Source organism: Eumetopias jubatus, unplaced genomic scaffold (genome assembly GCF_037043125.1).
Source record: "Eumetopias jubatus isolate StellerSeaLion01/CBP00866 unplaced genomic scaffold, mEumJub1_p1.0 scaffold_13, whole genome shotgun sequence".
Lineage (NCBI taxonomy): Eukaryota > Metazoa > Chordata > Mammalia > Carnivora > Otariidae > Eumetopias > Eumetopias jubatus.
In genome coordinates this window covers 14,732,922-14,745,491 of record NW_028274819.1, presented here as the reverse complement: position 1 = coordinate 14,745,491, position 12,570 = coordinate 14,732,922, and the positions used below count along the sequence as shown (strand labels likewise).

Sequence of the window (12,570 nt, the reverse complement as noted above, 5' to 3'; positions counted from 1 at the left end):
TCCCAGGGGAATTCTACCAAACATTTAAAGAATTAATACCTATTCTCCTGAAACTGTTCCAAAAAATTGAAATGGAAGGAAAACTTCCAAACTTGTTTTATGAGGCCACCATTACCTTGATCCCAAAACGAGACAAAGACCCCATCAAAAAAGAGAATTACAGACCAATATCCCTGATGAACATGGATGCAGAAATTCTCACCAAAATACTAGCCAATAGGATCCAACAGTACATTAAAAGGATTATTCACCATGACCAAGTGGTATTTATTTCTGAGCTGCAAGGTTGGTTCACCAACCGGAAATCAATCGATGTGATACAATACATTAATAAAAGAAAGAACAAGAACCATATGATCCTCTCAATAGATGCAAAAAAGTATTTGACAAATTATAGCATCCTCTGTTTTTTTTTTACTTTTTAAAGATTTTATTTATTTATTTGAGAGGGAGAATGAGATAGAGAGAGCATGAGAGGAGGGAGGGTCAAAGGGAGAAGCAGACTCCCTGCCATGTAGGGAGTCCAACACGGGACTCGATCCGAGGACTTCTGGGTCATGACCTGAGCCAAAGGCAGTCGCTTAACCAACTGAGCCACCCAGGCGCCCTAGCATCCTTTCTTTATCAAAACTCTTCAGAATATAGGGATAGAGGGCATATACCTCAATATCATAAAAGCCATCTGTGGAAAACCCACAACGAATATCATTCTCAATGGGGTTACCTGAGAGCTTTCTCCCTGGGTTCAGGAACACTGCAGTGATGCCATTGGAATTTTGATCAGGGTGATATTGAATCTGTACATTGTTTTGGGTTGTATGGACATTTTCACAATATTAATATTTCTAATCCATGAACATGGATTATATTTCCATTTATTTGTGTATTCTTCAATGTTTCTTCGTTGTCTTATGGTTTTCAGTCTACAAGCCTTTCACTTCCTTGGTTAAATTTATTCCTCAGTATTTTACTGATTTTGAAGCTATTGTAAATAGGATCACTTTCTTAATTTGTCTTTCAGTAGTTTGTTTTTAATGTATAGAAATTCAACTGATTTCTGTATGTTGATTTTTTATCTTCCAAATTTATTGAATTAATTTATCAGCTCTAATATTTTTTGGTGGAATCTTTAGGACTTTATACATATGAAGTCATGTGATTTGTGAATAGAGATAGTTTTACTTCTTTCTCTTTCATTTGGATTCTTTTATTTATTTTTTAATCTAATTTCTCTGGTAGAAACCTTTTGTGAAATGTTTAATATAAGTAGTGAGATTGAACATCCTGGTGTTTTTCTGACTTTATGTGGGAAATATTTTGTGGATTGTGGTTGTTTGTTTGTTTAGTGATTTTTCTAAATTGCTTTTCTAATACCTATATTCTGTGTGGTTATTGAACTGTCTTTTCTATTAGCCCAGTGGCTAGCTAGTTATTTGACATAGATGTCTTTAAACAATTTGCACAAAAAATAATCATAACATAGGTCTAGATCTGTCTTTTTTTGTGCTCAGACTTTGGTGTATTCTCTCTTCTTCAAACTGCATTGAGGCTTTTTCTTTTTTAATGATCTAATGCTTAATTGTGTAAATCTTACATCTATACATGCACAAAATGTGTATTCTTTGCAGGATGTATAATTTTATGTATGTGTCTACAATACTTTTAAGTTGCATTGTTCAGATCTTCTCTATTCTCCTGACATATCCCTTGCTTTGCTCATCAATAATTTTAAAAAGAGCATTGCAATTTTCTACTGTGAAGATGGATTCATATTTTTATATGGATTTACCTAATTTTGTTTCATGCATTCTGAGGCTGTATTATTAAGTGTCTGTATGAGTCTGGGTCATGCAGCAAGGAGAAGACAAATGCTATAATTTAAGGGCAGTATTGGAAGAGTTTACTTTCATGATGTGGATAGCTGTAGGAGAACCCAAAGAATGTGCAATGCCCCAGGCCAATGAAGTTGAGTGTGTTAGAGTATGGTGGGTCCACAGAAGGGGCAAGTGGAAGTGGAGATGAGCAATGCAGAAAGGAAAAATATATTATAAAATAAAACCTTAGATGGACCTTGCATGGACCCATGAGGATCATCTGCTATGAACTAAGGGTTATGATTTACTCAACCTGCCCCCATTAGGTTCTACTGACACTCTATTTCTCTCTCAGGAGAGGGAGATAAAACAAAGCAAGATAAAAACAAACTAAAATAAGGGGAGAAAGTAATTATGCATTGTGGTATTTCCAAATTCTAACCAGTGCCTGAACTAGGTAATACCCAGTAACACAAAAAGGTTATAATTGGAATGATAAATAATTCAACATTTATTAAATATATATTATGTATTATGATCAACAACAGAGACTTCAGTCTTCAAGGAAATTTTCTAGAAGAGGAGAGAAGGAGAAAAACAAATATCCATAATATTACATCAAGGCTATAACATTACAGAAGTATTGAATCACTCGGGTAATAACTCTCATGAGATTAATGAAATAAGCCTCAAGCCCATCTATATGACCTTATAAAAATATAGGCTTTAGTTTTCAAGTTATAACCACATATGCATTGGCCACTGTAAAATGCCTGTGGGAGTTTTTCCCTCAGGTCCTTCTTGTGCTTTTAATTCAAGGTATTCCCAGTAATGATTTCCTGAAAGGTTCTTTTGGATGGAAGATTCACAGGAGAGTCAAAGACATTCCACATGTGTTTGCTGTTTTATAGCACAGGCACAGAAATTAAAATAAAAACAACACAGCCTGAAGGATCACTTGACATTCCAAAGAGATGTAAAATCTTATAAAAGTGAGCATCCTGATTACTATGTATGTATGTATGTGTGTGTGTGTATATAATGTATTATATAATTTTTATATTTTAATTTATGCATATATACATAAATATGTATGTTTAAATTGGGAGGAAATAATTGGGATTTTTAACCATTTTATATAAAAATTTGATCTTATTGAATCCCTATCTTTAAGTTTAAGTTCTTCTGGAATAAATTTTCTTGGTGATTATTTTTAAGAGAGGTCATTCAGGATATTCAAGATAAAATCTGGATAATTTGAGGGCAAATTCATAGTTTAAAGCTTTTATTTGTGACAGGGTATTTAAGCAAAATTAGTAAAGTATGAGTTTCCAAATCATATAGAAATTGTTTAGATACAGACTCCCTGTTAGTACTTGTGTAATCTTGGGTGCAAATTTCCTTATTTGCAAAACAGGGGCAATAGTACAATAATATACCTCATCAAGTCATAGTGTAGATGAAATGGTTGTTAAATGAAAAGCATTTACTAAAGTGCCTAGAATATATTATTACTTAGCATTTGGTATTTAAACATTTTAGTCTAATTGTATCACATAATTCAGCCCATAAATTTCAATTTCACATTTTTCTTTATTGTGGATGTGATAAATAGTTTTAAAAAGCCAGAAGAATTAGGGCACCTGGGTGGCTCAGTCAGTTAAGGATCTGACTCTTGTTTTCGGTTCAAGTCAAAATCTCAGGGTCTTGAGATCAAGCCCCACTAAGGCTCTGCACTCAGTGTGGAGTCTGCTTGAGATTTTCTCTCTCTTCTCCCCCTGCCCCTTTGCCTGCCTGTGCTTGCTCTCTCTCTCTCTCTCTCATCCCTCTCTAAAATAAATAAATAAATGAATAAATATTTTTAAAAAGCCAGAAAAAGCATGTCAAATTGTCCTTGATGGATTTTTACACTATCCATATATTCTTGTGTCCTTAGTCATAATTCCCACTTCCAAATAAGCTAATGAAACTTTTTTCCTTCTAACCTGTAGTTGACATGTGTTTGCAAATAATTCATCATAGATTTTTCTTAAGTGATTTAAAATTTAAGGAGAGGTTCTTGAAAGAAATTCTTTAAATAAAAAAGTATATAAAAAGGTAGATTCAAAATTCTTTACTCCTAAAAATCTGTGCATATATATATATGGTGTGTGTGTGTGTGTGTGTGTGTGTGTGTGTGTGTGTGTATGAGAGAGAGAGAGAGAAAGAGAGAAAAGAGAAGAGAAACAGGATTTTCTTTTTTAATGGATTAAATAAAGACCACAAGGAAAATATTTGAATATGGGCCAGGGGATATTTATGCATGAGGCAGCATTCCCAAAGGATTCTATGGGCACTGCTTTGCAGAATGTTTTTTCTATATGGGCTTGTGTTTTCCCAACTGATATTCAATCACTGTGAACTAAGCAGTACTGGACCAAATGTTGAGAGATGTTGAGTCTTAACCAGGATTTGAACTTGCTACATTTTTGTTCTACAATTTTATGAAAAGTTATCCATAAGTTCATATATATATATCACTTAACTGATCATATTATTCCACATAAACAAGGACTAGGTTTCGATATTCTCGATTTATACATAAACAAGTACTTGGCTAAGCTTGATTGTGTTAACCCAGAACAAATTTATACTAACACCACTTTTTTTTCTTTGCATTTAATGTATGTCTAACATGAGTTCTTCAACTATCCCATTGTGGCAGAATACAAAATCCACAGGTAAAAACAATTAACTGTTGGACGTACTGATAACTATCTTCTTATACAACAACTTGTTCTTTTCCATTTCGGGGAGCACTCTTCTTCAGACTTTATCATATCAGAATCATAAGACTCTATAAGGTATGTCCTTAAGTAAACTTTATTTATTTTGCCCTTGGAACAGGGCAGGCAGATCCAGTATTATTAGTTCCAATACCAGCTGAGGAAAGAGGATCAGGGAGAATGAATTGCTCAGTGCTAACAAGATAAAGGTAACAAGACATAGGAGCCTGGATGCTCACCTTCATGAACATTTGACTAGAAATCTGCCCACATCATACTGTTCCTCTGCTGGTACCATTAAAATAATTCATTGACATTAACAGTCTTTTAAGCAAATCATGATTTTGCTGTGGCGGACATTTGGTTATGCATAAAAGGTGATGGCTCGACATATTCACTCTCTTCTCCTAGGTCTACTGCATCTAAGTGGCTGTGCTGCTTAACTGCATGGTTAAACATGCAGGACATTCTTTAATCACCTTGGGTTCTTCAATATGTAAACAGAAAGCAAGGAGCTTTCCCCAGTGTTTCTTACATTTTAAACAGCAACTTCAAAATGTGTCTTTATAAATTGATTAGGAAAATGGGAAAGTTTTATATAATAATAAACTGCATTCTTATATTCAGATGCCCAGATTGTGTCCCAGTTCCCTTTTTCCTGCCTATGTTCTGAATCTTGACCAAACCTGTCAAAAAAAAGAATCACTGAAACTATTATCAACTAATTATCAACTAATCTCTGCTATGATTAAGAGCCTTGATTTTGTCCTTATTTCAAGAATATATCTTTAGTTCTACTGGATATATGGAATGTATGTGTGTGATTGGGGCATTATATATAAATTCCAAAATGTCCACAAACTGATGAATGGATAAAGAAGATGTGGTATGTATATATATTGTGGAATATTACTCATTAAAAAGAATGAAATCTTGCCATTTGTAACAATGTGGATGGAGCTAGAGTGTATTATGCTAAGTGAAATAAGTGAGCCAGAGAAAGACAAATACCATATGATCTCACTCATTTGTGGAATTTAAGAAACAAAACAGATGGACATAGGGAAAGGGAAAAAATAGAGAGAGGGAAGCAAACCATAAAAGACTTACCTACAGAGAAAAAAATGAGGGTTGATGAGGGAAGTTGGAGCGAGATGGGCTAGATGGGTAATTGGTATTAAGGAGGGCACTTGTGATGAGTACTGAGTGTTATATGCTAATGACAAATCATTAGATTCTGTACCTGAAACCAATTTTACCGTATATGTCAACGAACTAGAATTTAAATAAAAAATTGAAATAAAAAAGAAATATGACAACCACATACAACACACACAAATAAATTATATGTAGAATAGAGAAGGAATGGGACTTGTTTAAAGTTATAGAGGTAGGGGCGCCTGGGTGGCTCAGTTGGTTAAGCGACTGCCTTCAGCTCAGGTCATGATCCTGGAGTCCCGGGATCGAGTCCCGCATCCGGCTCCCTGCTTAGCAGGGAGTCTGCTTCTCCCTCTGACCCTCCCCCCTCTCATGTGCTCTCTCTCTCTCTCATTCTTTCTCTCAAATAAATAAATAAATAAGTTATAGAGGTAGTTAATGGCACAGATGGAGTAAGACCCATATCTTTTAAGATGGTGGAAAACAGCTGGAAGTCCATTTGTTCAGTAAGTAATGTGGCATAAATGTGAAGAGCATGGAAACGGCATCTGATAAAGGTTCATATCTTAGGTTGCTACTTAACACCTTAAAGATTTGGTGGACTTAACTGAATCAATCTATCTTTCTGTTTCCCCATATGTAAAATAAGTATCAGAAAAGTAACCACTGGGTTGCTATGAATTAAATGCGTGTAAAGTGTTTGCAATAGTTTCAGATATAAAACATGTTTTCATTAAATAGAATGTGAAATATGATGTCCCTGATCTGCAAGGATTTAAAAGATTGTAACAAAGTCTCTGTAACTTATATCATTTTTTTCAATTTATAAATATTCCAAAAATTAAAAAGTGCTATTGAAGATGTCATATGTTCTGTATCATTTCAGATAAATTAAGTTTCTGTTGTGTCTCTGGAATCACCTCAACCTCATGGAAAATCAGAACAATGTCACAGAATTTGTTTTCATGGGTCTGTGGGGAAATAAGCAAATGGAGCTACTGTTCTTTTTCTTGTTCCTGTTCTGTTATTTGGCAATCTTAATGGGAAACGTCATTATCTTACTCACAATCACCTGCAGCCATCTAATTGGACAACCAATGTACTATTTTCTCTGTCACCTTTCCTTCATGGACCTCTGCTACACCTCCACTGTGGTCCCCAGGTTAATCAGGGACTTAGGCGCAGCAAGAAAAAATATTTCCTATAACAACTGTATGACCCAGCTCTTCACTGCCCACTTGCTGGCAGGTGTGGAGATATTCATCTTGGTGTCCATGGCTTTAGACCGCTATGTTGCCATTGTCAAGCCCCTGCACTACATGGTTATCATGAACCGGCAGAGGTGTAGCATGTTGATCTTCATGGCCTGGGGTGTGGGGTTTTGGCACTCTGTCGCTATACTGCTGGTGGTACTCAATTTACCTTTCTGTGGTCCCAATCAAATAGATCACTACATATGTGATGTGAAGCCTCTTTTGAAACTGGTGTGCAAAGACATTCATGTTGTTAATATCTTAATGATTGCAAACTCAGGAATGGTGGTGGTTGCTGTCTTTCTTGTCCTCGTGGCTTCTTACATTCTCATATTATATAATCTTAGGACCTGCTCCTCTCTAGGGCGACGCAAAGCTCTCTCAACCTGCAGCTCTCATGTTATGGTGGTCATTTTATTCTTTGTGCCCTGTATCTATATTTATGTTCTACCTGCAGGGAGTGAGAACGAGGATAAGGAAATCTCTGTGTTTTACACTGTGATTGCCCCCATGCTGAATCCTCTCATCTATACCCTGAGAAACATGGAGATGAGAATTGCCATGTGGAAGGTGTGGTCTAAAATGGCCCACTCAAAATTCAGGTAGGGGTGCCTGGGTGGCTCAGTTGGTTAAGCACCTGCCTGTGGCTCAGGCCATTGTCCCAGAATCCTGGGATCAAGCCCCGTGCTTCTCCTGCCACTCCCCTTGCCTGTGCTCTCTCTTCTATCTCTCTGTCAAATAAATAAATAAAATCCTAAAAAAACAAAATTCAGGTAAAAGTGATATTCATTTCACTTCTGACCCTGTGTTCCTAGAGTATTTATTATTTGAGATGTTATAGAAAACATATAGCTTTCTTTAGGGAGTTGGACTAAATGATCTCTAACATTATAAGAGTCAAAGAAGCAAGTCACTGTAGTTCGGATTACAATCTGCATGCTACAGTTTCCAACTAGTTCTAGATGTGGTTGAATGGGTTTGAGGAATGCTAGAAATGTCTTTCTAAAACACATGCCTAATCATAGCACAGCCCTCTCCAAAAATGTATATGGAACCCTATTTTCCTTGGAATAAAATCCAAACTTCTCACTTGTTTATCAAAATTGGTTTTGGCTAAACTTGCTAATCTCAGAAGGCATTACATTGGTAGAAAGTATGGTGTGACAATGACAGGTTTTGGGGTCAGGGAGAGCTGGATGATTACTGACTCTGGTACATTTTTATCTTGGTGTCTTGGCAATTTGTTTTAGTTATATATGCATCCCCATTTTTGAATACCTATGAAATGCATAATTTGTACATTATAAAGTTGCAATACTACTTTGGCTAACACATGTGAAGATTTAGCCAGGGCATATGGCTACTAGAAACATGTTTTATATTTTTCCCCTTTCCTTACCTTTCTTCATTTGTTTCCCTTTGCTTTGATGCTTTCAACCAGCTACACTGGACTCCTCTAATTTTCCAAACATACTCTAAAGTCTATCATCTTTATGACTGTTTCTTCTAACTTTTTTGCTTATAATGTTGCCCCCATTATGCGTTAGTGTTCATGTCTTACATATTACATTCCTGATATTTTCTTATTCCAGAAGATTTTGCCAATTCATGGAAGACCAGAAGTATTTCTGATTTTCCCTGTTCTTTTGTTGCTATGAAACCGTACATTTACACCTTTTAAAATAATCCTGTGCCCCATATTGGTATTTTTTCTTATGTTTTTCCAGTTTGATTGAGTCAACTCAAAGATGTACTATATCTTTATTTTTTTATCTATTTTCTAACAATAAACCCATACAAATTAAGAAATAAACAATTAATGAATTAAATTCAAATCGTCTATCTTCTCTTTTTATTGGACTTTATACTTTGTTCTCACATATCCAGAAATTTCCCTTATGCTATGAGCTATCACGAATCACAGACCTGTACCTCTGAAACAAATAATACATTATATGTTAAAAAAAAAGAAGAAGATAGTAGGAAGGGAAAAATGAAAGGGGGGAAATCGGAGGGGAGATGAACCATGAGAACCTATGGACTCTGAGAAATAAACTGAGGGTTCTAGAGGGGAGGTGGTGGAGGGTGGGTTAGCCTGGTGATGGGTATTAAAGAGGCCACGTTCTGCATGGAGCACTGGGTGTTATACGCAAACAATGAATCATGGAACACTACATCAAAAACTAATGATGTAATGTATGGTGATTAACATAACATAATAAAATTTAAAAAATATATGTAATGTAAGAAAGGTTAAAAATTCAACATACATCCCATGTAGCTATCAGAGATGGAATGAAAACTGGCAGACTCTCAGCCACTTATGTCTTTTTACTTATGTTCTGCATTTAGAGGTGCTACTATTTTAATTTTCATTTATCCTTATCTTTTGAATCACAAAATCCAGTCAGCTCTGTGTCTTGCTTCCCAGTTGTATGGCTATTTCTCTCTGCCAAAGCACTTGACTTTTCTCAGCAGAATGATTGCATTGTTTCCACACAGAGTGTTCTCAATTGAATTACTCCTGCCCCAGAGCCAAGAAGAAGCCCAGGAAAAACCATAAATGAGATAGTGTTTGACTTTAATGTCAAGAAAGCTTCTTTTGATATTTCCACTCTTAACAAATTTTCACACATCTAATTACTTTTTTTCTTCATGGATCCATGAAAACCTGTGGAATATCAAGGGAAAACATTCTGCCTATTTCATAGACTATTAAGTCTGTCTAGTTATAGTTCGATTTGACCTGGTTTAAGCTATTAATTTTCCAATGAATATTTGGATTATTTTTAAAATGATAGAATTGTAGTGTGTATACTTGTTCTTATGCATGTGTGATCATTTTGTCTGTGTGTGTGTGTGGTATGGGGGGTTTTGAGGGTCTTCAGGATGGGTCAAAGGAAATACTCAACCCATCAGAAAGAATGCTACACAACAAAACCAAAATCTTTTCTTATTTGTTTTCTTTTCTCAAGAATCTGTAAGATTTTATTGGCAAAAACTATGACTCTATTATAGAGCACGACCACAAAAAATATATAGAACCTAGATTAGTTATCTACTTATAAGTTGTTCTTTCTAGAATTCACTTTCCAACCTATAGAACAATACCTAGTATCTTCAAAAATACCTGAAATCTCAGTTTTATAAATAAGTTCACACAACCCATAAAACAAATGGTTTTAGACGGGGATTAGAAAAGAAGGATAAATATAACAAAATCAATTCTCAGAAGAGCAAGCTAATATGAACTGAGACAAATGCAGGGATTGGGGCTATAAATGAGGTACTTGAACACATCTCTAAGGAGTATGCTGCTGTGTTTGTGTGTGTTATTGGTAGAGATATGACCAGCTATCTCCTTCTGTGTATTGATACAAGCTCTGAGTGAGCTTGACCAAGTGAAGCTTGGTCAAAAGCATGCATTATGCTGAAATGGACAACCAGTAAAACACTGAGTTCTGATATCCACCATTCTGAAGTGCTAGAATCTCTTATTTCCTCAGGGTTACTACATTTTCAAAGCCTGGAAGCAAGTAGTAAACATATAAAAACCTGCTCCTTTCACTCATAGAAGGCACACAGTTCTTTTTCTTATTCTTATTTAGTAGCAAATCTTATTTGAGCAAATCTTTTTAACTTCTAGAGGACTGTATTCTTATTGGAACAACAGAACTAACATTACTTAACTCACAATATGCACTATTGTGAGATGAAATGATATAATGAACTTAAAACACAAAACAATCTCTCAATAGATTATTTATTATTATTATTATCATTATTATTATTTTGTACCAGATACGATCCCATAAAATTGATCTCCTTAAGTTTAACATGTGTAAAGGAAATTTTTTATATATGGATTTGCCTATAATGGAAAATTGGTTCACTGAACATCAGTGTGTACATTTAGGGCTGAGCCAAATAATCTGTAGAGATCAAGTTACATAGGACCAGGCCAAATGGTAAACAGAATAAAAGTTATGCTGGGAATTGAGTGCTGACTTTCCCTCATATTTTATTATATTCTCACTTATAACATTTTTACCCTAATATGTGTATAAAGAACGGATTGTTTATTCTTTTATCTTTCCTTTTGTCCTCCATTCCCCAACCATCTATTTCATCACTGTTAGTCCCTGGCAATAAATAACCCAGGTTCCAGTTCTGATATGGCAGGTCATTGTTTATTGATCTATCTACTTTACCCATGAAGGTTACTCTAGATAATGATGCATATTGGACTGTACTGCAATGCAAGTGTTTGGTTCTGTTTGTCTTTCCCCATTTCAGAGTTTTCTGAAGCTAATGTAAAAGGAAATTTCCAAAATGGAGCAAAAAAGCCTAATTAAGAGTCTTTTATTTTTTTAAATAGGATCAGGAGGCCATAAGTGAGGAAGAATTTATGCATATCTTCATTGGAGAAATCATGAAGATTTTTAAAAATTTTTCAGAAAGCTGCAAGCCCTTGGCCTGGACTTAACTTCCTCCTAGCCATGATACTTGGAATCATCTGCATTCTTTACTTCCAAAGGAGCTCCAATCCTTCATTTGCCTATTAACCCAACCAATCCCAGTAACCCTAAATCCAATCTCTGTTTTGCATAGAGGACATGAAAGAGAATTACACTCACAACCTTTCACCTATATGACTCTGCTTCTCTTTGTCTTCCTGGGAACACAATTTAGGTTTCTACCTGAATCTGTGTCTCCCAAATTACAATTCTAATTGCCCAAATAAATATATGTTTTTGTTTTCAGTGAATTCTTTTTTAGTCAGTACTACCCTAATATTATTCCATGCTATATTATTTTTCTTCAGAAAGCAAGATGAGCACAAGGCAGGCAGAGTTTCTGAATTGCTCTGCATAGAGCATTATGGAGCCTCCAGAGAAACTGCTTGACACAAGCCAACACAAAGATAGGAAGTAAAGTTATATCCAGAAAATGCCCACAGGCACCAGGGTCAGTACCATGGAGAGCAACACAGGGAGGCTCTGTTCAGAAATGCCTCTGGGAATATAATTTCTTAGTTTCAAAGACCTATTAATTCTTGTGTTGTCATATGTTATATTCTGCTCTTCTGAATCAACTTTCCCTCAGCGATAGGTATAAAATAAGTGACTCCTAGAACTTAAAAGGTATATATGTTTTTGCCAGAATTTCAAAATACTTTTTCTCTTTTCTTTTTCTCTTTCTTTCTCTTTCTTTCTTTCTTCTTTCTTTCTTTCTTTCTTTCTTTCTTTCTTTCTTTCTTTCTTTCTTTCTTTCTTTCTTTCTTTCTTTCTTTCTTTCTTTCTTTCTTTCTCTCTCTCTCTCTCTCTCTCTCTCTCTCTCTCTTCTTTCTTTCTCTTTTCTTTCTTTCTTCTTTCTTTTTCTTCTTAAAATCCACTTCTTACATCCCTGATGGTTCAATGTATATTTAAGTTCTACTCTCCTTGCAAATATATAAAATGTTCTAATACATAATAAGATTTTCAAAATAATTTTAAAGAATTGACCTAAATGTGCCTGAATAATTGGTTTATAAATTTCTGCATTTTATTTCATCTTTAGATACTGGAGAAGAATCAGCAG

The 12,570-nt window shown here is 35.1% G+C and overlaps 1 protein-coding gene across 1 annotated transcript; it reads left to right on the top strand.

Moving 5' to 3' along the window:
* Window positions 1–6,666: 6,666 nt before the first annotated feature.
* LOC114215139 (olfactory receptor 4P4-like) lies at window positions 6,667–7,596 on the top strand. The gene has a single exon (XM_028111062.1). It carries the CDS (start codon window positions 6,667–6,669, stop codon window positions 7,594–7,596), a length of 930 nt encoding a protein of 309 aa, XP_027966863.1.
* The last annotated feature ends 4,974 nt before the right edge of the window (window positions 7,597–12,570 follow it).